The 27,222-nt window shown below is 46.4% G+C and overlaps 7 protein-coding genes across 7 annotated transcripts; 4 read left to right on the plus strand and 3 right to left on the minus strand.

The window, feature by feature from the left end:
• Nucleotides 1-1,705: 1,705 nt before the first annotated feature.
• N7532_005409 (alpha/beta hydrolase) lies at nucleotides 1,706-2,688 on the plus strand (the record flags this gene model as incomplete). Its single annotated transcript, XM_056617903.1, has 2 exons — nucleotides 1,706-1,816; nucleotides 1,894-2,688. 2 exons carry the CDS (start codon nucleotides 1,706-1,708, stop codon nucleotides 2,686-2,688), a joined length of 906 nt encoding a protein of 301 aa, XP_056474062.1.
• A 3,148-nt stretch (nucleotides 2,689-5,836) lies between these two features.
• On the minus strand, nucleotides 5,837-6,676 carry N7532_005410 (MBL fold metallo-hydrolase; the record flags this gene model as incomplete). Its single annotated transcript, XM_056617904.1, has 1 exon — nucleotides 5,837-6,676. One exon carries the CDS (start codon nucleotides 6,674-6,676, stop codon nucleotides 5,837-5,839), a length of 840 nt encoding a protein of 279 aa, XP_056474063.1.
• Nucleotides 6,677-7,132: 456 nt separating this feature from the next.
• On the plus strand, nucleotides 7,133-7,663 carry N7532_005411 (uncharacterized protein; the record flags this gene model as incomplete). Its single annotated transcript, XM_056617905.1, has 1 exon — nucleotides 7,133-7,663. One exon carries the CDS (start codon nucleotides 7,133-7,135, stop codon nucleotides 7,661-7,663), a length of 531 nt encoding a protein of 176 aa, XP_056474064.1.
• A 1,297-nt stretch (nucleotides 7,664-8,960) lies between these two features.
• Nucleotides 8,961-10,134, minus strand: N7532_005412 (alpha/beta hydrolase; the record flags this gene model as incomplete). Its single annotated transcript, XM_056617906.1, has 5 exons — nucleotides 8,961-9,087; nucleotides 9,150-9,300; nucleotides 9,363-9,627; nucleotides 9,676-9,929; nucleotides 9,993-10,134. The coding sequence occupies 5 exons, from the start codon at nucleotides 10,132-10,134 to the stop codon at nucleotides 8,961-8,963; spliced, it is 939 nt and encodes a 312-aa protein (XP_056474065.1).
• Nucleotides 10,135-10,643: 509 nt separating this feature from the next.
• On the plus strand, nucleotides 10,644-12,508 carry N7532_005413 (aldehyde dehydrogenase family protein; the record flags this gene model as incomplete). The annotated part of the gene is made up of 5 exons (XM_056617907.1): nucleotides 10,644-10,786; nucleotides 10,858-11,088; nucleotides 11,173-11,969; nucleotides 12,027-12,383; nucleotides 12,453-12,508. The coding sequence occupies 5 exons, from the start codon at nucleotides 10,644-10,646 to the stop codon at nucleotides 12,506-12,508; spliced, it is 1,584 nt and encodes a 527-aa protein (XP_056474066.1).
• An 8,740-nt stretch (nucleotides 12,509-21,248) lies between these two features.
• N7532_005414 (NADP-dependent malic enzyme) lies at nucleotides 21,249-23,646 on the plus strand (the record flags this gene model as incomplete). Its single annotated transcript, XM_056617908.1, has 5 exons — nucleotides 21,249-21,322; nucleotides 21,553-21,772; nucleotides 21,861-21,939; nucleotides 22,008-22,356; nucleotides 22,572-23,646. 5 exons carry the CDS (start codon nucleotides 21,249-21,251, stop codon nucleotides 23,644-23,646), a joined length of 1,797 nt encoding a protein of 598 aa, XP_056474067.1.
• A 970-nt stretch (nucleotides 23,647-24,616) lies between these two features.
• N7532_005415 (uncharacterized protein) lies at nucleotides 24,617-25,405 on the minus strand (the record flags this gene model as incomplete). Its single annotated transcript, XM_056617909.1, has 1 exon — nucleotides 24,617-25,405. One exon carries the CDS (start codon nucleotides 25,403-25,405, stop codon nucleotides 24,617-24,619), a length of 789 nt encoding a protein of 262 aa, XP_056474068.1.
• Between the last annotated feature and the right edge of the window lie 1,817 nt (nucleotides 25,406-27,222).

Consider the following 27,222-nt stretch of genomic DNA (forward strand, 5'->3'; position numbering starts at 1 on the left):
AAATCGCTAGAGAATTGGGTTCTTTCTATGGACGACCGTGGAATTGCTCCTAGGCATGAATTGGTGCGAGAGATGGCAAATTTGCTACTATCTCAGCGCGGCAAAGGTCCTCCGGTCACGGTCGGCAAGAATTGGGTCACCAAATTTATTAAGCGCACGCCAGAGCTTGATACACGATACACACGCTGTAGGGACTATCAGCGTGCTCTCTGTGAGGACCCAAAGCTAATTCAGCAATGGTTTGACCTTATTCAAGAGGTTATTTGCAAATACGGTATCCACCAAGACGATATCTACAATTTTGACGAAACTGGCTTCGCAATGGGCCTCTGTAGCACTTCTAAAGTAGTAACTCGCGCTGGTTACTATGGACGAAGGGCTAAAATCCAACCGGGGAATCGTGAGTGGGTAACGGCAGTTGAAACAATTTGTATGAGTGGATGGGCGCTTCCGCCGGTGCTCATATTCAAAGCGAAAACCTACAATTCGGCCTGGTTTTCCTCCGAAATTGACCTCCCTCGCGACTGGCATATTGAGGTTAGCGATAATGGATGGACGACTAATGAAATTGGCCTTCGGTGGTTAACAAACCACTTTATACCATTGACTAATGGTTATACAAAGGGCAAGTGGCGTCTCCTAATTTTGGATGGACATGGAAGCCATATGACTGCTCAATTTGACCAAATATGTAGAGATAATAATATTATCTCTATCTGTATGCCGCCACATTCGTCTCACCTACTTCAACCACTTGATGTAGGTTGTTTCTCTATTATCAAGCAAGAATATGGTCAATTGGTTCAGTCAATGATAGTGGATGGTATACACCACATCGACAAGCTTGATTTCTTGTCCAATTACCCCTATGCGCGCACAAAGGCATACACACAATCAACTATTCGAAATGCTTTTGCTGGCGCCGGTCTTCTACCTCTCTCTGCGCAGAGGGTATTAGAAAAATTGAATATCCATATCAATGTTACTCCCCCAGGGAGTAGGGCAGGAGAGAGCGGCAGCAGTGGTTTTATCCCCTGTACACCACAAAAGCCTACTGAAATTCAGCGGCAAACACGATCAATTGGCAAATTACTACAGCAAGCTCGCCAATTAGCGCTGGATACCAATATTGAGAGAGCTTTGGTGCAAATCGAACAATTAGCAAAGAGCGCGCGCTCTAGTATGCATGAAAAAACGCTATATTTAGCTGATATCAACCGAATGCACGCTACCCATGCTAAGCAGCAGAAGAAACAAGCAATTCCTGGCACAAATATTGGTCGATCGGAGGGTTGTACGCGCGCACAGTGGGAGGAGGAATATGTTCGTGCCAATGATACTACTACGGCAGGTCCTAGTGGGACAGGAAAAACGACATTTCAGAGAGCGCCGCCGCGTTGTTCGAATTGCAATACTCTTGGGCATAAGAGAACACACTGCCCGGCTTAGTTTGATATATTTATCAATTTCATACAATTCCTGGTGGTCGAGTAATATTCAAAAATAATGGTAGGGGCCGAGCGGAGCGGGCGGCTCGGTAGGGTGGGCGACTCGGTAGTGAATTACGTTAAAACCGAGGCTCGCAAAAGAACAGGAAGACAGTAACATATCATCGCCTTTGCTGATATATTTGTCGTTCGCAAACAGCTGACTCGGCAATCTTCAGTTTCGACTTACACCTGGAAGAATCAACATCTCTGTAGCAATGGTCCTCGCTCGTGAAACCATTGAATTTAAAGCTTGTGATGGCACTGTGCTCCGGGGATGGTTCTATCCCCAAGTTGAGAAATCGCCATGTGTGATTATGACACACGGGGTGCGTATCCCATGAGATATTGAGATATTGGTTTTTCTTCTGAATTTGGCTAATTGTCATCCGTTTGCCCCAAATAGCTTGGTGGTGTCCGCCATTATTGGCTCCCGGATTTCGCGGATCGATTCCAGCAAGCGGGGTACAATGTCCTCCTTTATGATAATCGGAACTGGGGTGACAGTGATGGACTACCGCGACAAGAGTCAAACCCGACCCTCCAACAAGCCGACTACTACGATGCGTTCAATTTCGCAACATCATTCCCTAGTGTCGATGATACTCGCATAGTGTATTGGGGCACGAGTTTCTCCGGAGGAAATGTTCTATACGCAGCCGCTGTGGACAAACGAATCAAAGCTGCTATCGTACAGTGCCCTGCAGTTTCTGGAGAGACGCGGTCCTTGGCCTTCAAAGACCGTATCCCGGGCATTTTGAAGGAGCGTGCTCGTATCACTGAGGGATCAGAACCAGAAAGGGTTCCACTTATTGCGGAAACCTTGGAAGCCGCGCAGTCAGGGACTACTACTCCCATGTTTCCCGGTATTCATGCCTATGAGCAGGTGTGCGGTTCGCACAATTGCGGTGGTCGTTGGGAGAATTCTGTTACGGTTCAGACACAGCTCAATATGATTGCGTTTGAAGGACAGGCTATGGTGCATCGTATCTCGCCCACTCCGCTGTTAATGGTTGTGCCTAGTAATGATATCCTTGTCACCACGGCATCTCAGATGGCCACCTACGAAAAGGCTAGAGAGCCAAAGCAGCTTTTGTCTATTGATGGCGCAGGTCATTTTGATATCTATACTGGTGATTATTTTGAACAGAACATTCAAGGACAGATTGAGTTTTTGGGGAAATGGCTTGGCTCTTCATGAGACGCGACAGGCGCATCAAGTTTAGATTGAGTTCGAAGGTTTCATGCGCAGGGTTGGAGGTGACATTCCTTTTGTTGCATATAGAGTTTTCTCGCTCCAATAAATACATTTATTGAACCCAGACCATCAATACCAGAGTGCCATCCTCTTTGGCTTGTCTTAGCGCATTTCAAAATTGCAATGTATTTGACAAGAAACTAGCAACGACACGAATAATAATAATTGAGGCTTAGGATTACTTTGAGACCTTGAGATGCACAAATTTCGATTCTAAATCATAGTGAGAAGTCTGCGAAGATCAATCTCTGCCACTTAGCAGTATACCTACGTACGTACCTGTAAGTAACAGCAAAATGCATTATTCGTACAAATTTATTTGAAAAGACCTTCTCTCATAATGTTTTCTTGGCTATCCTAAGCTAATACCGAATCACGGTGCACTAACTAGTGTAGCGGGGGGCCTGTCTGCGAAACAGATCCATGCCACTGGGGGTAGTGGGGGTATACGAGAGGAGACCTAGAGATAGAAGAAGAAGAGGGTGGCTGATTCTCTGCTTCTGCACGCAGTGTAGTCTTATATATCACATGGATCTTTAGTTACACCGCTATTTCGATACCCTGCGGACTATTTTCCCCAGTACACTAACTAGTTAGTTAATGTTGAACAAAAAGGGGGGCGCCCCGTGTCGTGGACACGGTCAAACAGAGGTATGAGGTGCAGGACTATTCAGGTGCTCCAACAGTTAATTAACTAACTAGTTAACTAGTTAATTAACGTAATTCCCGCCCGAGCGAGACACCCGGCCGACCGAGACACCCCATCAAAAATCGCGTCTTCCTACCTACATGCCAACTTCAACTACCTACCATGCCACCAATTCGCTCTGAATCCTCGCAGAAATTAGCCAATCGAGAGGGCAAGATCTTACTAGCCCTTGATGATCTTCAAAATGGCCGTATCAAATCTATTCGCGCAGCAGCGAAGCTATACGAAATACTGCTTGCAACACTGCACCACTGCGCCCAAGGACGTCTTTCACGCGTTGATATACGCCCAAACGGCTATAAATTGACCCAATTGGAAGAAGATTCACTTGTTGAATGGATTATTTCTATGGATTCACGTGGAGCAGCACCTAGGCCGGCTACTGTACGAGAGATGGCTAATATCCTACTGGCTGCGCGTGGTAGCTACCCTCCGCCTACTGTTGGCAAGAATTGGTCATCAACCTTTATAAATCGACGCGATGAGATTCGATCACGCTTCTCTAGACGATACGACTATCAGCGTGCACTGAATGAAGATCCAAAATCGCTCTAAGAGTGGTTTACGACCGTACAACGTATTATTGACGAGAACGGTATACAAGCAGAGGATATCTACAACTTTGATGAGACTGGGTTTGCAATGGGTCTTATATCTGCACAGAAAGTAGTTATACGAGCTGAATACTACGGTTGGCGATCGATACTACAGCCAGGAAATCGTGAATGGGTTACTGCTATTGAAGCAATCTGTGCAGATGGCTATTTGCTACCGCTATGTGTGATTTTCAAAGGCAAAGTAGCTATTGCTGGTTGGTTTGATAACCTACCAAAAGACTGGCGGATTGAGGTCTCGAATAATGGCTGGACTACCGATGAGATAGGTCTTCGCTGGCTACAAAAACACTTTATCCCACACACAAATTCGCGTGTACGAGGCCGGTTTCAGTTGTTGATTCTTGACGGCTATGGGAGCCATCTTACACCCTAATTCGACAAAATCTGCGCAGAAAACAACATTATTCCTCTTTGTATGCCTTCGCACTCATCGCATCTACTACAACCGCTTGATGTTGGATGCTTTGCAGTTATTAAGCGTGCGTACAGTCGCTTTATAAGCGATCTTGCGCGTTGCGGATATAACCATATCGACAAGTTTGATTTCTTGGATGATTACCAACGTGCGCGGCTAGAGGCCTTCCAACAGCCCGCTATTATTTAGAATAGCTTTACAGCCAGTGGGCTAGTACCAGTCGATGCAGAAAGAGTGCTTTCAAAGCTTAATATCTCTCTACGAACACCTACACCACTATACAGCTGGCCGAGCAGCAGATCTAGCTAATTTACACCAAAAACACCTAGAACCGTTACTCAGCTATTCAAACAAGCTTCTATGTTAAAGGATCTACTAAGGCAGCGATTAAATAGTCCTCCAAGCCCATTAAAAGCTATCTTGGATCGACTTATCAAGGGTCACTATCTATTACTACACAATACTGCATTACTTGCGCAGGATAATGCGAATTTACGCGCAGCGAATGAGAAGGCCGTCAAGAAGCGCAATCGGTCGCATAAACAGGTGCCCTGCGAAGAGGGTTTGACCGTTGAAGAGGGCCTACAGCTAGTTACGCAGCTAGATTTGCTGGCAGAAGTACCCAGTATAGATTCCCATACACAGGGCGACTTGCCTACTCAGGCAAATCAACCAGTAAAGAGAGCTCCGCCTAGGTGTAGTGGGTGTAGGGAGATTGGCCACAAGATCAATTCATGTAAAAATCGCTATATTTAGTTAAATTGATAGGCGTTGGTTGGGATAATCGATTTTGAAATTTCTAATGGTGATGGGTGTCTCGGTCGGCCGGGTGTCTCGCTCGGGCGGGAATTACGTTAGTTAACGTAGTTCCCAAGCGAGCCGGCCACCCAAGCGAGCCGGCCACCCCAAAACACATAGTAAATGCGATAAAATACCACAACATATCTCAACAAAAACATCGATTTAGAATACCATATTTGGACATGATGGTCTAGATAGCGTCACCAGCCCACTGGCGTGGTTTTGACATATAAAATCTAATTAGAAGAGAGACATACATATATTTATGTATAGAATACAAAAATTACAGTGTATTTTATTGTAACGTTGCAAGGCGATCATTTTAAAATATTTAAAACTAGGATATATTAATCCCTATGCTAAGTAAAGCCTACCTGCCAATATTCAAGTAAAGTTAGTCGATGGTTGTTGAGATATGGAGTGCTAATTTATCGCATTTAAGATGTGTTTTTGGGGTGGCCGGCTCGCTTGGGTGGCCGGCTCGCTTGGGAACTACGTTAGTTAACTAAGCCGCTGATTACTCAGCCAACATTGAGATCACAGATAGAATCATTTCTTCACGAGCGTTGCACCTCCCCATAGCGAGCCGACATTCAATCGAGTGGGATGCAATTCCATCATTTGGGAGTATAATTCCTCGGCGGTGGATGTTTGTGCATCCAGTCGCGCGAAGTCATTTAAATAATCCTTGGTCGTTTTGATGGCATCGGGGGTGAAATCCTTGGATGGATCACTATGACCGCCAACGACAATTCTCGGTTTAAGGGTCGCAAGCTTATCGAGCGCTGCTACCCAGCGTGATCTGGCCTCTTGAGATTTCGATTCTCCAAGGAATGGGTGGGTGTTGTTGTAGACTGCGTCGCCCGCAACAACCAAGCCAATTGCAGGCACCCACAGAGCCGTTGTATCATCTGTGTCTGTATGGCCCAATCTAACCACTTCCAATCGCTCGTTTTCCAACATGAAGTGGTCTTGCTCGAGTGGGGTGGCCATCACAAGCTTTTCCGGGATCTGACCAGGGAAAAGATTTCTCCAAAAGGCGTCCATGCCTTCAGGAGATATGGCTTCAGCCATCCGAGAGACAGTCTCTGGCGTAGCCACGATCTTTGCCTCTGGGAATTTCTCGAGGAGGGCACCGTTACCATAGAAATGATCGCCGTGGGCATGGGAGACATAAATCGTCGTGAGGTTTTTCCCAGTGGCTACTACCCAGTCAACCAACTCTGTGACAGCAGGCATGGTTAACTGGGTATCGACCAGCACCGCATCTTTTTCTCCGAAAATCAAGGTCGAAGTGGTCGGCACCCACTTGAGATGATCGTTTCCAGCAGGTGTGGACCGATTCACGCCAGGACGTCTGCTGGTGAATACTTTGTAGTCGAGACCCATATTGTCGAGAATTGGAGTTAAATCAACTTTGATGTATGAAGGGAGATTTGGCACACATAAACTAAAAATTGTTCTTAGGTCTCCATATAAATGCCGGGTAAAGTGCAATGGAACTTTGACCCAAATATCGGTGAAGAGCTAAGGTGGCGAGGGATTACTGATCATTGACCTCGGGAACCCGGGTGTCCGTTTTTTGACCCACGGTAGTTTCTAATCTGTGTTGTCATCGGAAATTGAAAACTCGGCTTTGTACGGAGTAATGTCCCACGGATTACGAAGAGGTGAAAGACTTGCGCCTCGGCAATATTAGAATCAAGAAATTGCAGCACGGACCTCTTTGGCTCTCGGTGTAACTGACTATAAGATGCTTGCGAATATCAAGATATCAATCCAGATCAAACCAGAGAGCTCTCGTTCTATCCCGTATCTCCTTTCGTTCACTTTTTTTTTCCAATCATGCCTGAGTTGATAAGCTGTGTTTCCGCCCCTACTTGGGATGAGTCCGGACCAGAGACCCCAGCTCAAATATTTTTCAAACAATATGTTGATACAGTTGATTCCTATGGCTTCAACCACGGATCTGGCTTGCGATTCTATTCCAAAAACGTTATTTTCCACAACCAGAACAACGCCCAGTACAATGGTGGAGATGAGATGTGGGCGTGGATGAAGCGTCTTTTCGGACAATTTGAAAGACTGCGACACGACTTCCACAACCTCTGGGAAGTCAAAAATGATGACGGTACAACCACCATCATGACCCAGTGGACCCGCAATATCTGGCTTCCTGGAAACAAGACCGAAGAGCCGACTGTCAGCATCCCACTCAGCTGGATCTCTACCATCGGCCCTGCTGACCTCGCCGATGCTGTGGATGGATTGAATTTCAAGGAAGTCTGGCTTTACTGGGATACAGCTTTGCTCGCAAAGTATCTCCCCAAGGAGGCTGTTGTTTTCCAAACGCAGAATGTTCTACACAAGGCATAAACAATGATAGTGGGTAGATGCGGTGACTACGGCATCACAACTGGTCAGCTGATGCATTGCGAAGGCACAAAGTACCTTACTTCAACTGCGAGGTTTGGATTATAGGACCATCGGCCCTATTTAGGAGGATGAAAGAAGTAGTTCTCTTGTGAAGGATATGTGAGGAGGTAGAGTGAGAAGGAAGCTCAGTGATCTATGTGTGCAGCAGTAGCTGTCAAATGTTTTCTCAGGCTTTGAATATATAGGTTAGAAATAGGCAGGCAATAGCCATAGGTTAGCCCAAGACAGCAATTTAATGATCCATGTTCGGAAAGAATCATAAGCTCATTAAACTGGTGCGAAGGCCTTTACCTGACTAGTTCATTCTGTTCACTTTCGCATAAATCGGGGTTCATCCGCCATACAAGTTTGACGTGAATTTAAGACCGTGAAAATGACCGAGGTATTTAAACAAGAAAATTGTTTCTTTTAGCAATGGTTAAACAACCCAACGTTCTCTTGTTTGGCGTCGGCAGTATTGGCGCGGTCTACTTACACCAACTCCGCCATGCTGGTTGCATTATCACTGCCGTCTGTCGTTCGAATCAGTTTTCTATTCAAGAAAATGGATTTAGATTGATGAGTAAACGGTTCGGCAATGTGCAATATAGGCCAGAGAACCTGATACGCTCTGAAGCGGAAAGCCGTCCTGACTGCTTCTACGACTATATCCAGAGAAGTCTAGGAATCATCTACCATCCGGAAATGCTGAACCTTCTCTAGTTAGGCAACTTTTCCACAACTGCACCAGCATCTTATAAGACAACTGCTGTCAAATTCGCCGACCTAATGGTGAAGGGAGTGGAGAGGTTAGAGTTTATGATGATATCCAGGTGGTCCGTTGGTCGTAATTGATTCTAAATGGTTGCATTGGAGAAAGGAAGATACGAAGCGTTATTAAAAGAACCCCAAAGTGAGTAGTGCAGAGTAGCACAAAGGTATGTAATCTTGAGAATCAAGGTGCGTCTTGAATAGAGTGTTGTATACACGTTGGCAACTTCAACTAACACAAACCACAAATGACTACACTTGGCACAACTATGCTGCCATTGAGAGTAGTCCGTAAAAGTCACTCATCTCATGTTTGACCGAGTTTTATCGACTAGAATCGCGACTTTTGAACTTTTAAAAGCTGCAATTACGAGATGAAAAGCCCAAGCTGCATTCCGGGTACTAAGTTAGGCCCAACTGTTAGAGAATCAGAGAGCGCCAACGATGAATTCCGTGCTAGAGATCATGTCTTTTCTGTGTCGAAGTCCTATGAACTGATCGCAAAGTTAATGCCATCAATTACATCACCCAGAAAGGTCCCACTTGGCGTAGGGCACCCCAAAGCCCAGAAAACGTGAGGTAGCCCAAGATAGTGGTTAATCCTTGTTGGAACTCTATGATTACCTCGTGTGGTTAGCTCAGTAAACCAGTAGGGCCAAGAGGGGGCAGGACATACCCGGCCTTAATTAATTCGTCATAAATGATTAATCCGTCATCGCGAATGGGATCAACATTGCAAACGCTTAGATAAGTTGCAGGAAACTTGTCGAAATTGGTGCTGTTTACGATAAAAAACTCCGGGTCCTGCGGACTCGCTCCAACGGCATCTGTACAGCGGATTAAGTCAGATTTAATCATAATTAAACATGTTCGTAGAATGAGCACAAACCAAAGAACTCGATCATAGCATGGGCTGAATTCAAGGGCGCATTTGCGCAATCCTTGAATGATCGATACTTATCGACATACTCAGCGGGAATATGGTCAGGATGAGCAGCAATCGGCACCATAGCTGCTATACCACGGACCTCGCCCTGGCGATTCAAGTTCACAAGCTTGTTTGCCAAAGCAAGGGCTAGGTGGCCTCCAGCACTTTGCCCGATGACGAAGTATTTTTGGATATCTCCGTTCAGCTTTGAAGCCTTTCTGAGTGCCTGAAATCTATCAGCATGGTCGGAAAGCCTTGATGAAATTTGATTTACCCAGTTCCAGCCTTCAAGGGCATCCTCAAGCTGAGTTGGGCTTTTGTGCTCAGGTGCCAAACGGTACTCCACCGAGACAATGACACAAGGCAAGTTTTCAGCAAGGAGTTGGCAGAAAGGGTCTTCGGTGTCCAAGTCACCACAGCACCATCCACCGCCGTGGAAATAAACGCCAACGGGCAATGGCTGGCTTCCTTCCGACTTCACAGGACGGTACACCCTTGCTGTCACATGAGGCGAGATTTTTATATTCTCTGTATTGTTGTTCATTAGGACTGGGATTACCCAGAAAAATTGTTACACATGTCGTCAATTACCAATACTGAGATTTGCGGACTTCGTACAAGGACCGTTGATTTGGTCTGCAAATGTCTTGTATTGCAGTCTCATGGACAATGCATCTCCTGTGAATTGTGGCCTGTGACCAAGGCTTTCCTCAATCTGTGGGACAATCAGCATAGATCTGGTAGTATGTGGGAACTATAGAGAAATACTTGAAGCCATGTTAGTGAAAGAGCTGGTTCCATTGCTCATAGACTTTGAGATGTTTTCCCTCTGCAAAAATTCTTAGAGCTCTTGATCCAAATGAAAAGTTGAAGAAAAGCAATGTTTTAAAACACAAGGGGGTTGCCAAGCTGCTCATAAGTTCGAGCTGTGGCAAATACCCACTCTTTCATCCCGGGCCGAGGCTGGCAATCAAATTTATGATCAATAATCATCTCTTGATTAGAGCTTACTAAACACTCCAAATTTGGGTTGGATGAAACAAGAAAACATAACTAGGGAAATTTTGTAAGTCCACCAACAGAAAGACCTCGGGATAATAGTCTTGTCTGGAAGTAAAGTGAAAAAAAACCCATACTTTTATTCCAAGCCCGCATCTTCAAGTACTTAAGACCTTAAAGCTCGCAATTTCCAGTTTTCCAATTCAATTTTGACATTCTGAAAATCCAATCGCCAAACCCACGATGGGCGCCAATCTTCCTGAACTGCAGTTTACGCCGCTCGATGACATCCCCGAACGCGTGTCGATTACCCGCCAGGCTTTTCTGGACCATAAGACACGCGATGTCGAATTTCGTCTGATGCAGCTGCGCAAACTTTACTGGGCGTAAGTCCCTTGGACCTTGCTTTTGCTCTATATAGAACATTTGTGAATTATAGAACTTACATTCAGCAAAGCATCAAAGATCACGGGGAGCAAATCATCGATGCCTGTACTCAGGATCTGAACAAGCCCATCTTTGAAACAGAGACGGCAGAGATTGGATATCTCCTGAATGATATCGTATTCATGACGCGCAACTTGCATACTTGGGTGAAAGATGAAAAGGCTCCTGATATTGATTTCATGTTCAAATTCTTCAACCCGAAGATCAGGAAAGACCCTCTTGGCTGTGTGTTAGTTATTGGGTAAGTTCTGCAATTATATTCCGGACTTCTATCCGCAAGAAACAGGCTGTGAAGGAAAACTTACAACTATTTCAACTTACCTAGCGCCTTCAACTTCCCCTTCCAACTAACACTTGGTCCAGTCATCGGGGCTATCGCTGCGGGCAATACCGTGGTGATTAAACCAAGCGAAACCACTCCCCGCTGCGCAGCTGTCATGCAAAAGATTGTTGAGAGACTTGATCCTTCATGTTATCAAATCATTCAGGGGGCTATCCCCGAGACGCAGGCATTGCTAGCAGAGCGATGGGATAAAATATTCTTTACCGGTAGTGCTAATGTCGGCCGGATCGTCTCCAAGGCCGCGGCACCGCATTTAACTCCTGTTATCCTCGAGTTGGGCGGAATTAACCCTGCTATTGTGTCTAGAAAGGCGAACCCAAGGCTAGTAGCACGTCGTTTGCTTTGGGGAAAGGTATTCAACGCTGGTCAACTCTGTACATCGCAGAATTACATACTGGTTGAGAGACCACTATTGTCTTCGGTTGTCACTGAGTTCAAAAAGGCTTACAAGGAATTCTACCCTAATGGAGCGAGATTTTCAACGGATCTCTCACGTATCGTGAACAAAGATCACTTCCGGCGACTTCGGTTAATGCTCGAGAACACCCACGGCAAGGTTGTAATGGGCGGCATGATGGATGAGGAAGAACTCTTTATCGAACCGACAGTTGTCCTGGTCAATTCGATTGATGACTCGTTGTGCTCGCAGGAAAGCTTTGGTCCATTTATCCCAATTCTCCCAGTGGACAGTCTGGACGAGGCTATCGAGCTAGCTAATGGCCTCATGAGCACCCCTCTGAATCTCCATCCATTTGGAAATAAAGCAGATGTTGAGCACAGTTAGTTCCCTTCACTTGATGTTGATGTTGGGAGACATTTTTAATAATACATTCTAGTTCTACGATCTACTCGATCCGGCGGCGCCTCCTGTAACGACGGGGCCCTGCACATGCCGAATCTGCCTTTCGGTGGTGTCGGAGAGAGTGGTCATGGTGCTTATCGTGGCCGTGCCAGCTTCGACGTGTGGGTTCATCGCCGTCCTATCACTTCCAGTCCGAGCTGGCTCGAGCGTATCCTATCAGTCCGATATCCTCCATACGCGGGTAAGTTGAGCGGATACAAGGCTACTGCTCTCCTCAAACCCGATTTCGATCGAGGTGGGCGTAAGCTGAGATGTGGCTGGATACGCTTTATCCTCACTCTGGGCGGAGGAAGTGTCAAGGCCGGAGCTGTCCGTGGTATTGTTGCTGCCGGTGAGTAATTTAATTTCCTCTTTTTGTTCATTAGTTCATTATCTGTGCTCAGATCTAACTATTCAGCAGTTCTTTACTTCATTTTTGAGACTCTTGCACGCCGACGCTCGGGCTTGCGAATTTGATTTCAGGTTTGAGCCTTACCACTAGCACTAGCACTAGCTCGCTAGAGTTGGAGATGGATTATAGAGTGCCTATAGACCTTATAATTTAACTAGGTTCGTACTTATTTTGTTTTATCTTTAATAGTTTTAGTTATATCTGGGTTTCTCTATTGGTTATTTTGGGAGTATCTTTTCTTTGTCTGATATGTCGCACAACTGACTTTGTTCGGACATCTAGTCTACGTGCTGTTAGTTAACATCACAAAACATCACTCCAGGGGAGCGGATTGACACTCACACTGCAAGACTACCTTCAGAGCGGGGATCATAGGTTTGCCGAAGAGACTCAAACCTGTCCTTCATTTGGCGCTGATCTCATCTGAGAGGTAAGATTGGCGTTGAACGGGCTGAATCTTACTAGAAATGCTGCTGCCACCTACATAGACCCGACCACCGGAGCAAAAATTACATCTAAACACTCCCGATTGAGGAAAATGACTACTACTTCTGCAATTTTTGGCTACCTCAACGCTATCATTGGCAGTTTTTCAATCAAAGTGTGCAAAGGCGACAATTTGCACATATTTAAAGGTTCCTTGAAGTCGCGCACATTATTTACGATTTTTGCGCCTCGGGCTGCAGTTGTTTCTTCAGGATCGAGCCAACAAGAAATTGGTAATGAATGTCCACTTTGTTCTTAATTATACCAGCACTCGTATATCAAAACTCCCCAGAGTCTATGAATCATCACTTTTAGCAAGGTCTAAATAGGCAGATCACGATGACTAGTGGTACAAAGCCACTGTCACAGTTAAATAACTTGACCATCCACGTCGTGGAAGTCTTGCAACGAAGCTTGGTATCAATTTATATTGAACATGGAATCAATTACTTAGCGCTTTTCGCGTACAGAAGCGCCCGACATCGGTTTCCATGCCGCGAACATAGACGTACTCTTTCAAACCCTAATCACATGGTACAGATAAATCACATGTTCTGCACATACCAGTAAGAATACCAATTCCCTTCTTATAGATTGTATCACAGATACAAATGCCTAAAATTAGAAGCCTGGAATTTCTAGAGGATTCTAAACAAAGGTAACAAACACCGCAACAAAGCAACATCTGAACTGGAAAAGTGTCAACTTCTCCCTTCTGCATCTTGCTGTTGCTTTACTGCATTGCTTGATGCTTAAGCAAAGAAAAAGCGTCACCAGCGAGTTAGATCGGAAGGGACGTCCGTTACGGTCAAAAAGAACGAACGTTCGCAAGCAAATCTGGAAAAGCTTTATAATTCTATTAACATTAAATATGCCCCAGTGGAGAAGCAGCTACGTGAATGGAGCAAACTACTTCGTATAGGAAAGAAGCTCACGATCGAGGTTGCCTTCACTTATAGGGAAGATGATGATGGCCATTCCATGCCTCCGCCAGGAAAATTCGGAAAGAGAGGACGTGTGTCTGCAACCAGCAGAATGTTAGCTGAACGTGAGGCGCACATTGTGGCGGAGGAAGAGGTCACTGGACAACCTTCGACTAGGGAAGGCGTATACGAGCTCATGCGATGTAATGTCCGCTCGTGTCCACATAAGTCTGACTGGTGCTGGGAGGACCGGAAGGACAAAAAACATTACAGACTCTGGACACCGCATCTAGAGCTGCTTATCGACTATGTCGACTAGGTGGCACCCTAGAAGGTCATGGTGATATTCACGGTGATATTCGTCGAGACTTAATCCTGGAAAGCCAGGCAGGAAGAAAATCGAAAAGAAAGTTGATGTGTCAACAACGTGAGTACCATATCCTCCAACAATTGTCAATGTTCTACCAGCACTATATATATCGTGCGTACTTGTTGGGCGCAACACTTCCCGATAATGATTTTAGAGCCTCTCAAGGCCTATCGGGGCCTAATTGCCATTTATGCTATTTGCAAATTTCGCCTTCAGACTGACGTCACCTATTTTCAAAGATATTTATCGAATAGCTGCTTCAGCATTGCAGAAGATGATGCGAGCCAAAACCTGTGGGATGGCGGACAATACATCCTTCCACAATTCTCCCCAGATGGCACAATTATCATCAATCGAGGGAATAAGATCGATTTATCTGCCAACCTACTCTGTAGATTCAAAGCGTAGGGAAGAGCAACAATGTACAGTACATCAAACCCAAGCAGAAAATATGAAAGTGCTGCTCCTCCCCAGAGTGACCTGGGGTTCAGCCGTGTAGGATATATCTCCATAATGCGTGAATAGACAGACCTCTTCGAGGATGTTAGACTCCTCCGAATCTCTATTGAAATTCTCGAATTACGCCTTAGTGTCGTCGATGGCATCCGGGCCAAAGGAACTGTTCGGATCACTGTGCCCGCCGATCACTACCTTCGGGTTCAGAGCTGCGATCTTATCCAAAGCTGAATGACGGCCCACCACTAAAACTATATGGCGATCCTCGATATGTGGATTTCCGGAGCCTTATAGGGCTTATCAACCGGCTCATTCATGAACGGCCCTCGGCAAACTTTTCGGATTATTCAACAACGCCGTTAGTCTGACAGCCTCCGTGATTGACTTATTCACCCTGGGCTGATAAAATGTCCCCGTGTCATTCTCTCTTGCATATAACTTGACAACAAATCAACACCCACCTCCTGAGTTACTACTGTCTCCATGGTAGGTCATAGTAGTCGGCGTAACAAAGAAAACTTAACTGAAAAGGACGCTAGGCAGACGAAACTCGCACGCGCGGACGACCTCGTATCACTAACAGCGGAAGAACAGAGGTTAGTTGAGAGTGATATCTGCTATCAGGCATCTGCTGATAATGTTTAGCGACGTCGCAAGCAGTTACGAGAGGCGCAGCAAGCCTATAGGACTCGGAGGCAGAACACCATTGTAGTTCTGCAAAACCGTGTTAATGTGCTAGAAAGCGGTGTTGAACAACTCAGCCAGTTGTTTCTCTCCTTCAGTGACCTATTACTAGAGGCAGGCCTCCTTGGCAGGTATCCACACGTCGCCTCAGCCCTGCAAAAAGTTACCAAGCAGTGTGTCTCGCTCGCCAAGTCAGGGTGTGATAGCTACGCCGAAACAGTGGCTATAAATGGTAAAAGTGGCTCTTGCGATAATTCGACATCGCAAAACAACCTCAGTCCTGTTATTCAGGCGGGCCTTGCCCAACCAGACCTAATATTACCAACTACTAAGGACTCGACCGAGCTGTCACCTGTCTCAACCAGATGGATTAAAAGCCTACCTCCGCCCAGTCCGCCTCATCATGACCAAAATATGTTGCCGTTCGGAATGATTCACTTAACATCTTCTCCAATTTCCGAAGTACATCCGCTGGTATCTGCTTGGCCAACGCCATCGTTTCCCAGAAATCCTACAGGACCGCAGGGGAGTCTGCCACACCTGGAGAAAGAGATTCATATACAGGGGAATATGCCTACAATCGATATTCCCTCCGATCATTTATCTGAACCCTTAGTCATGTCCCAGTTTGAGGAGGCGATTTTCGTCCAGAGTGAGTTTCAGAAGGTGCACACCAGACTAGTGCTATTGCTAACTTCTATTAGCCCTTTCTAGGCTTTCTATTTGCCTTGGTAATGGGCCAGCGATCCGGCGACCGAATGTGGAGTATGCATTGCGCTTTGCAATTCAGGTTGCATTATCAATCCGTAGCGCAATTCGCAACAATAACAGAAGGGTATGTGAAGCATGGTTGGAAAATATACAGTACTCTTAGATAGCCGGGTGATGGAAGTGATGGAAGCACTTGCTTGAGTGGAAGGGTGATAATGCGATACCGGGAAGAAAAAAGAAACTCAAAAAAATATTGCTGGTTAGCACCTCCAGATTTGGTGGTTAAAGAGAACGATGACTTAGATTCGACCAGGACAATTGCCCCCTTCCTCATCGCTCCATCATCGTGCCTAACCGTGCTCGTCACCACTATCCATACAGTTTCCCATGTGTCCAATTTTGAGGTTTCATTACAGTGATATGGGATTAGCCCAAATGCATCCCACGTTTTTTCTTGTGTTTGCATGTAATATGCGGGTAACGATTGGGTTCCAGTATGGTAACTTGAATATTTTGTTACACAGCCAGGGGATAGCCCAACCTGCCTTTTTGTACATCCCTCGTAGGTTTTCCTTTCTCGATCAAATTGCATATTTCTGATGATTCCGGCAGTCCTCATTCGCCACCATGTTTACTAGTTCGTACGCTTTTAGCTGGCTCTGACACATTTCAATGTGGCGGGAACGTTATGCTGGCGGCTGAACAATGTAAACCTAATCTAGACAAAAGGCGCTCTTCCAAGTTCCCCAGTCTACTGGAAGCATCTCGACAGTTCTTGAGGATATCTAGGAGCCCTACTTTGCTCGTGGTTTCCGCCCACGGGCGTATTGTCATTTTGCTGACCGCGGACTTAGCACTCTATCAAAAATTGAACCCCTCGTGTAGCACCCCTCAGAGCTTCCCCTTCTCAGAGTGCCGATCTGGCTGGGATGCGCACAGGAGAGTAGGAGTCGGCACGAATACATATTCGCAATATTTCGAGCTATTCGCATACGCGTTCGTAGTCCACAGATCTCCACGAATATTCGTATTCGCAGGCCCAATTGTTGAGATATGTTGAGATATGTGATTGTCTGATTGAATCTTATTGATTGACTTAAGGAGTGATCTATTACAGGGGCCAGATGCCTCTTATATATCTGTTCCCAATCCCTGCCATAAGGTTCAGCCACCGTGATACTCAACAGAGCCCTACAGGAGAGAGAATCGGTAGTCCGAATAACATATCGAAAACCCGGCCCCTGCCGCCGCGAGGAGGCCGCCATCACCTACTGTATGAGTGAAGCCGACCTGCTGGATGCTATCTTATCGGAGACCCTATCGCGACCCACCACCGTTTATCGGGGCCTATCAGTTGGCCTGGTTGCGCCGAATAAGGACCCCTACTAGAGCCTACTCCGACGAGGTGCTGGTGAATCGCTCGGCATGCCATTGGGGCCGAAAAGGCTCTGGGCCACTTTCTCTCGATCCGCTGTTTACTCATCATGCATTGCGGCTATGGTTGAACTCTGCCTCGGTCCCTCAGGCAATCGCCACACCGAGAAAAAGAATAATCGCTCGGAATATCAAATCCATGGCTTGCGGCTGTTGAGTAAAGAATTGTTTTCGTCGTCAGAGTTGTCCAAATCATGGCACCAAAACTTCGTTTTCACTTTACCCAGCTTTCCCCATTTCGACCAAAGGATCATCGGAGTACCTATAGCTGGAACATATCTGCTCTCCGTAAACCTATTTCTTCCCACAGATTTTCGAACAGGCTCGCAAAGATCAATTTCTCTATTAACTTTTCCTTTGGACTCATCATGGCCTATCCCGACATCTTTTACTGAATAACTTCATCTGCCTCCTCTTCAAGGAAGCCATTCAGCTCTCCCGTTCATTTAGTTCGCCTCTTTTCTTTCCTTACTGACAAGTATCAAATATATGGTCCAGTACATTTGACAGGAGACCTCGAATCCATGAGCTAATATGTGCCATTTGACCTAGAGAAAGACGATCCATTCATCTAATCGTCATACGTGTGCAAGACTCTGTACATCCTCAGGTCATCACGAAGTAAGGAAATACCTAACAGTAAAAGCAGTTCATATCACTTTAGTATTTTGAGATTGACACAGTATATGTTATTTCTGACGCTTAGAATTACAGACACGAAAACGTCGAGAACGGTAGGGTGGTTGTTGATATATAGCGTTGCACAAAATGGCATTTAATATGAGGCTTTTGGCATGGTGACTCAAGTACGGAGTAGGTTGTTTTAATTAAGTTATAGCTAACCATTGAGTCGTATGTCCTATATATTGAAGAGGGAGATGCTCGATGACAGTCTGACAAGCAGGCAGGTCGAAATAGGAGAAGAATCGCACACTCTACAGTGCTCGGGACCAGGGACACGGCAGCATATATCAAAGAAGGTCATGGGGAATCAAAATAATACGTATTGGAAGAATCAAGCTGGCAGACATCTGTGTAGGAGATATGTGTCCAGTCTCTGCCATCTAAAACGTGATTTTGAAAATAATGAATGACGCAGGCCTCGGAAAACAGGCGCCAACACTAGTCTCATAGAGGAAACAGAGGCTGTTCAGTGAAAAGATGCTCAATGAGCCAATCTCACTCTGATCTTTCTCCACGCCTGATTTCTCAGGCCTCATGCGAGCGCTTCATTCCGTCGCTGGTTTTCTCCCTACAACATCTATGCGATAGTCCATCAATTGTTGCACAGTTAAATGGACAGTTTATGCTCCTAAGCAAGAGTTGATTGATTCTTGTAGATAGATGTAGATGTCTCCTCCAGTTGGAAAACAACCCTGGTTTCCACACGCCGGCCCTCGGCGGTCACAACACCGGAGCCGCAGCCCAGCACAAGAATGCGTACACCAAGCAAGGGATGTTATCCAAGGAGGATATGTCCCGACAGTAACCCTGCGCTAAGCCGCGAATCCCGCCGTATGGGATTCAGGGGTATTTTCCAACCTGACCTGGAAGGGAGATCATCTACATACATCAATCAATCAACTTTTGCTTTAGGAGCACGAACACTGTTCACTTGACCGTGTACTCGGTACCTAGCTGGTGATGCCAACATAACTAAATCCATTAACAATTAGCATTCAACAACTAACAATTATTGGGGAAATTTATTCTCGGGGCCATTGACAGAAAGACATTTAGATAGTTGTTGAAGGGCTTGAATGAAGGAAGCCGTTGAAGTATTTAGAGCAAGAGCGTTGGACGACTATTTAAAGCTACTATCGGAGCAATGAATTTCAAGACGTTGTGGCATCTAAACTGGAGGGGAGCAACGAAAGGGTTGTTGAAAATTTCATGCGGGGTTTGTTAGCTGAATTAGTTCAATAAAGTTGTTGAAATAAAAGAACCGCTGAACAATTGCATTTTAGGCGTTGATCAAGGCAATATTTGGATTAAATGAATCCAAAGTCGTTGAAAGTATCAACTAGTGGAAAACTTGAATTAAAAACCGAAGGGATCGTTGAAGCTCAGGCTTTCGTTGACGATAGTGGCAAAAGGAGGGTTTTCAGAGAATATCTAGTTAATGTCGTTGAAGCTAATCGTTGAAACACGTCATTCAAGTTAGACATCTCTCAACGATCCCTTCGATGACTTCGAATAGCCGACTCCAATGACTTCTTTCGGCGATTTCGTTTAGCAACTTACCAAAAATTATGTTCAGAGATTTCCAATAATCAAGTGATTCAATGCCTTTGTAATCAACACATTTAGATATCTCCTAAAGGATTGATTTTCCTCAACGGTTGGGTCAAATTGATTTCGCCCGACTCCTTTCAATGACGTTCTCGATTAATTATTGCGACAGATGTTTTGCAGAAAGACAGGGCGGTGAAACGGGAGGGTGGTGAAACACTGAAAAAGGAGTTGGCAAAGCGGAGTTGGAAGTGGCGAAATGCCGAACGCGATAAGCTTCCTGTTTTAACGGAATTGTCGGGCGAATATCACATACAATATTCTGGTTTTGTGATAACCTCATCTCATCATATGTGAATTCTAGCAATTTCAGTTCTTGGCTTCATTAGATTTTGACTACGCAGTAATATTGACCCTATAGCATAAAATATATGTTTGACGTTGGAATTATAAATTTAGGGCACGCTAACGTACTAGAAATCCTCCTTTAACTCACAATATGCGATAACATAGTCTAAAAGGATACCATTTTTGAGACATGAGGTTGTCTGGGTGTAGCAGGTGTGTCGTAACTACTCCGTAGATTTTTATGATTAGTGATCAGACAACCAAAAACAACCACGTGACATTGGGCGGACCAAGCAGAAAATACGCTCGATGAGAGTACTTCGTACTCTGGTAGAGTGGTGGAGGGATCCGGCACCACTACGGAGTAGCTTCTCAGGGCGATTAAAACTCCACTAATATTGATTGACCGAGCAAGTATTTTTAATACTACTTTAGTTACAGCGTAGCGGCTACTGAAACACGAAATTAAACCTGGTACTCACCTTCAATTTAGACCCGCCAAGACGCCAAGGAGGGTCCAATTTTTGATCTTGACCCTCTTAGGTAATATTTTGAGGCATAAACAGGCCTAAATAGGTAATTTCCTGCTCATAAATGGTGTTTTATACATCCATATGAAAAAAGGGCCCTCCGGCCAGGTCTACACGAAATGTTCCCAATACTGTAATTCTCCCACGCGTCCCAGCGTCATCTCTAGTTTCATGCACAGTGAAAGATCATATTCGGTTGTTGCACATTTCATTCCCCGCCTTGCAATGGAAGGAAACTCTCACATTATCTCTTAGTTGTATGTGCCGTTGTCATATTAAGCCAAGATCAATTCTACGCCCCATATCTCCGGAATTTCCTCTACTGTTGGGAGAGAAAATAGTTCCGGGAGTCTGCTCCCGGAAGAAATGCAGCATTGCCTACTGATGCAGTGTTACTTGGGCAGGTTGAAATTTCTACTGTGTCTTGATCAGTAGGAGGGGAAAATGTGTGCCGAGGCTCTACCAACATACCAGGGGATAAGCTCGAGTCGCCTGTTAGCCCGTGTCTCTATACATAAAACACGGCCCGCTCATTCCTTTCACTCCCACTACACTTGCTTTCTATCATTCTTCGTCCACTGTCACCGTGACGAGTAAGCTGCCCGCTCTTCGACAGACACAAATTGACAAAATGGCTCGATTTTCTACTCAACGAAGCCGGCCTCTCCACGCGACGCCGTTCATAAACCATTCTACCACTCCCTCGTAAGTGGTGCCCTCCAGACATGTAACTTTATGACCATGAGGTTCTTGCCTACTGTTCTACCTTTTCCCGTGGATCTGGCCACGGAACCATTGCACATTTGCGCTTGCGTGAACACCTGTATCGTCGGGGAGAGAAAAGGAGAAGGACAGCAATTCAAGCTGCAAATTCAGCATAAAAAAGAAAGCACGAAGGAAGACAAAGAAAGTGACTGACCATCTTACTTCTACAGATACGCCAACCATGACACTGCCAACCCCTCTTACATTCGCAAATACCTGCGCACATACGGCCTGACTCCTCCCCATTCCGAGAGCTACGAGACCCAAAAAACTCGATGCCTCGCCCAGCTGGGTCTGAAGAACACCGATATCGACAAGTTCCAATATCTCAGCACTCTGCGCAAGAACAATGTCCACCTCTTCTACCGTCTGGTCACTGACCACTTGAGGGTATGTCGATGATCTAGATCCCATGTGATTGGAGGGAGATTGGCCAACGCGAAGACAAGAACAAGGCTAACGATAAAAATTCCTGTAGGAGCTTATTCCCCTGATCTACACTCCAGTCGTGGGCGAGGCCTGCCAACGGTGGTCGGAGATCTACCAGCAGCCCGAGGGTGAGTCACGAACTTTTGTTTCCCAGTAGCGAAATAGAGCCGGAGCTAATAAACTATTTTTGTTTCAGGCATGTACCTTAGCTGGGAAGATCGGGGAAGTCTGGCGGCCGTGATTGCCAATTGGCCCCAGCCTAATGTGGAGATCACATGTATCACTGATGGCTCGCGCATCCTCGGACTGGGAGATCTGGGGATAAATGGTATGGGTATCCCCATTGGAAAGCTCACTCTCTACACGGCCTGTTCGGGAATTCGTCCCGAGGCCACCCTGCCTCTGACTCTGGATCTGGGCACCAGCAACAAGACTCTCCGGGATGACCCGTTGTACATGGGCAGCCGCCGTGACAAGGTCTCCCGCGAAGAGGAGCAAGAGTTTTTGGACGAGCTGATGGCTGCTCTCACCGAGCGCTGGCCTGGGTAAGTGGTACTCTTGAGCTTTTGCTTATGAGTATGCTTGTTAGGCCATTTTGGCTCCCCACCTGTTGCCCCTAGCGAAATCCCGGGTGGCCCAATCACCTTGATCTACTCCCCGATTTCTTCCTTCCCCTCACACTCACCTCACTCTTCCCTCTCCCCGGATGGTCTAGTCTATTCCGATAGGGCGCGTGGACTAACGGAGTTTATTCACTTAGTATTGTCATCCAATTCGAGGACTTTAAGAATCCCTTCCCCTCACTCGAGCGGTACCAGAACTCCTACTCCTGCTTTAATGATGACATCCAGGGTACCGGTGCGGTGATTCTTGGCGGTGTCATCAACGCTGTCAAGCGCTCCGGCCTGCCCTGCAAAGACCACCGCGCCGTGTTCCTCGGGGCCGGTTCGGCCGGTGTCGGTGTCGCTAAGCAGATCGTTGAGTTCTTCATTCGTGAGGGCATGTCCGAGGAGGACGCCCGGAACTGCTTCAACCTTGTCGACACCAAGGGTCTAGTCACCGCTGACCGTGGTGACAAGCTGGCCAGCCACAAGGTCTACTTTGCTCGCCAGGACAACAAGGGCCAGCAGTTTAAGTCTCTGGAGGAGGTCATCGACCATGTCCATCCCACCATCCTGATGGGTCTCTCCACTCTGGGTGGTGTCTTCACCCCGGAAATCCTCCGCAAGATGGCAGACTGGAACACCGCCCCCATCATCTTCCCCCTGTCCAACCCTTCCTCCAAATCCGAGTGTGACTACGAGAGCGCGGTCAAGAACACTGACGGTCGTTGCCTCTTCGCCTCAGGCTCCCCCTTCCCTCCCATGACCTTCACCAACTCCGATGGCGAGGCCCGCACCTACTGCCCTGGACAGGCTAACAACATGTACGTCTTCCCGAGCATTGGCCTGGGCAGCATCTTGTTCAAGACCGTCCGTGTAACCGACAGCATGATTTATACTTCTGGCGAGGCCCTCTCCGCCGCTCTGACTGCCGAGGAGATTGAGCGTGGCCTGCTCTACCCCGACATCACTCGCATCCGCGAGGTCAGCATTGTCGTGACGCGCATGGTGATGCGGGCTGCCCAGGCCGATGGCGTGGACCGTGAGACCGCTCTGCGCAAGATGAGCGATTCCGACCTGGACAACTACATCAAGGCCCGCATGTATGACCCTCACACCGAGGTGCGTTCGCTTGAGCGCGAGGTCGGTCAGCTGCTCTCCAGCCTGGGCAATCTCTCCCCCATCCTGAACGGCTCTCTACCCGAAAAGAAGCCCAATGGTTCGAAGCTTTAAGAGTTCCGTTCTGTTCTCTTTAATATGGCCGGTCATGTCATCTCCTTACCTTCTTTTGCATGCGCATGGCATTCGATTCCCCGATTCCCCTTCCCATGTCGCTCGGGTCCGACTTCAAAAATTCGCTGCTTCTAATCACAGCCTGCTGAGGATAACCGTCTGAATAGACCTCGCGTTTTCCTTGTTCGTTGCACGTTTGACTCCTTTATCTCCTCGTCATTTCGGGCGCGTTTCTTCTTGGCACCTTGGTCTGCTTTTCGGATTGGAGTTGGACATTTTCTTTGCACATTGGTTTTCTTTGCAATGACCTACTCATTGTTGTTTGGTCACATTCTTTTAAGTGGCTCTGTGCATTTGGGTTTCAGATTGCATTTTGCGCCTGATCTGAATGAAACAAAAATTGTTCTCTATGGAGTAAAGGGCCTGTAAAATCGTAAAGTTAACCACACGTAGAACCGCGGTATCTGTGACAAATACAGCCGTAAGTGTGAAGGGCTAAATCAAGACTTAGATTCAATCTAAGTAGGCCACGAACTGTGTACAGAAAGCTTGAAGAAGAGAAGGAGCGAAGCAAGCTATTCTGGTAGAAATAGGTGCAGGCAGGGTGGTGGCAGGACGGGAGTGTGCGGGGAAGGCTATGGCAAGTCCATAGTGAGAAGCGGGTCTAATTGATACATACAATAAATGTCCATCGACATCTGTCATGATCCCAGTCACCAGGGAACTGACAAATCTCCTGACAGTCGATCGCCAAAGGATTGTTCAGTCACCACTATTACAGACGTGGCCCTCCGGTGGCATGCAGTAGCCTACTTGAAGAGACCCAGAAATCCTAAACCACCAGTTACTTCCCCAAGATATCACGACATGCCCAGTCTCCTCAGATCCTACCGTAGAAACGTATGAGCTGTCATTTTTCTCGAGTATATTAACAGACTGAGTCTGACAACCATTGATGCCTACCCCTCCCTCACAACTTCGAAAACATCGTCTCCTTTTGCGCCCTAACGTCCAACTCCTGAGTCCACGCACTCCTCGGCTGCGTATACAGATACCAATAAATCCCCGCCAAATCCGTTGGCTGCATAAGAAACCTATCCGCCTCCTCCAACTTCTCCTTCTCTCCCTCCCGCTCCCACTTCCTCCTCGTGACACCACCAATCAACTTCCCATCCACCGGCCCATCAATAATCAGATGCGCACCATGGATCCCTTGACTCTGGTACTCCCGGGTGATGATTTGTGCTAAGGATCTGAGCCCGAACTTACCAGGTGAGAAGCTGGACAGACCGGGCATGCCGCGAAGTGAGCCGGTCGCCCCGGTGAAGATTATGGTGCCCTTTGAGGCGGATAGCATGTCAGGAAGCACGCATTTGGTAGACCAGAATGCGCCGAACAAGTTGATTTTCGTGAAGCCTTCAAATTCCTCCGTTGTAGTGTCTAGAATCGAGCGCCCGTTCACACGTCTCGCGCCCGCGTTATACACCAGGACTTCCACGGGGCCAAGTTCTTCTTTGATGGATTTGAAGCTGGAGATGACTTGGTCTTCAACGCGGAGATCGGTGATGTAGTAGCGGGCAGTGTGTTTCCCGAAATCGGCCTCGATGCCTGTGCTCATCGTTTGCAGCATGTCTTCGGTGCGGGCGAGCAGGGCCACGATGAGGCCTTCTTGCACGAAGCGCCGTGCCACTGCTTCGCCTATGCCTGGGCCGGCACCGACGACAGCAATGACGGGTTTCTTTTGTGGGTTGTGTGACATAGTTATGTGAAGTGTGAAGTATGAAGGATGGAATGAGAATGCGAGGTTGCACGTGAGCGAGGGGTTTTCTTTGGGAATTGGATTTTGGAGATTTGGAGGTTGATGGAGGAATGGTCGTACAGTATATGATTATCTTATGTAAAGGGGATGGAGCTGTGGTGCTTGAATTGGATTGGTCTGGATTTTGCGCCGATGATCGATGTGAAAAGCAGTAATCGCTTATGAGATTGCTAGCTTAGGGTGAATACTAATCACAGCTAAGACCTCGGCTTGAACGACTTCGGTACGGCATGAAAGGGTTGTCTCAAAGTACTCGGAATCGCAGATCCTGGATTTTAACCCCGCACCCGGATTTTTGACTTTGTAACTAGGCTTCGGCATGGTGCGATTCTGGTTCCATCACGTGGAGCCGCTCACTGCACCTCATATTTTCGCGCCTCCAAAACTTCAGAACCGCAATTCATTATTCTGTCAATGATTTCCTAGATAGATAAATTTATGATTCATTTGAATTTGAACAGTTGCTGAAAGCTGTTATGGTCATTACATTTACAGCCATTAACTACCTGTTTTAATACTGAGGGAATTGTATGAAATTTGCTCGTATATAAGAAAATTTGTATCGACAATTATAGTCCGGCTTATTCTTAATAGCTGTTGGATTTTTCGTGATGAGGTATTACCCAAAAGGTAGCTGTTGTGGTGTTTCATGGTGCATTGGACATTCCACCTGATCACTCAGTCATGAATATATGACAAACTGAAGAAGTAGTCAAATACCACTAGTTAGTTAGGACCCCTCGGGATAGGCTTATTCATCGTTCACCTGATTTCCTCTTAGTTTGGTGTCATAACACGCCATAGTTCGATTAGAGAAACCCCTGAGATCGCTCAACCGATCTCAACACCTACAATCAATCATCTGATTCTATTGGATATGTTCAGTACAGTACTAACCAATACACCAATTCCCCATCCTGACAATATAGAAAACGGTCACCGTAATCAGTGGTATTAAAAGGGAATTGTTAAGGACACCCCAACTTTTGTTAACTTGATCCACGGTCGCCCGAGCGACCCCATCAAAAATCCAGTTCAATAATAATCCATCTTTTTTATCCACAACAGCAATGCCCCCAACCTTCTTTCTTATACATAGTTCGCCACAACATTGTGGAGAGCCGAAAAGTGGGGATCAAATAACGTCTGGGTGTGCCTTCATCGATTACTTTACTGAACCGGTTGCCGAGGCGCAGATTCTATACACCTTCGCAATTGATTTGCAGATACGACAAAGCCGATAATTTGAGGAACAGAATTAAGATGCCTTGTCCGAAGATGATGACGTATGGAAGTAAAAACTACTGTGGGCCAACATTCCCGAACAGACTGCCTTTCGGATCCCGAGGTCGTCGAAAATGATCAGTAATCTGTCATCACCGCGGATCTCTCGGAATTGCGCCTCACAACCGGGGTTGTCTTTGATCAACATTTAGGTCATTATAGTCCATCGGGATGTACCTTCAAAAGGACTTGGCCAGTATAAAGCCTCTCAAGCAACGATATTTCAATTTATAAACACATTCATAAGAGATATCTGTGGGTTTCTCTATCTACTCTCCGCTATGCAATCAAAAAGGAGCAAGAAAGACGTTCCGTCCGACCAAAGAAGCTAAACGAGGCTGATGAAGTACGTCTTTTAGACGCTATTCAAGAGAACCCCGGTGTTGCCTACGAAGAGTCTCTTACTGAGGTATCTTACACAGTCAAAATAAACTCAATCCAACGGCTATTGAATACCGGAAACCTCCGGAAAT

The sequence above is a fragment of the Penicillium argentinense genome (assembly GCF_028826775.1).
Source record: "Penicillium argentinense strain IBT 30761 chromosome Unknown utg000005l_segment0_segment0, whole genome shotgun sequence".
NCBI classification, from domain to species: domain Eukaryota; kingdom Fungi; phylum Ascomycota; class Eurotiomycetes; order Eurotiales; family Aspergillaceae; genus Penicillium; species Penicillium argentinense.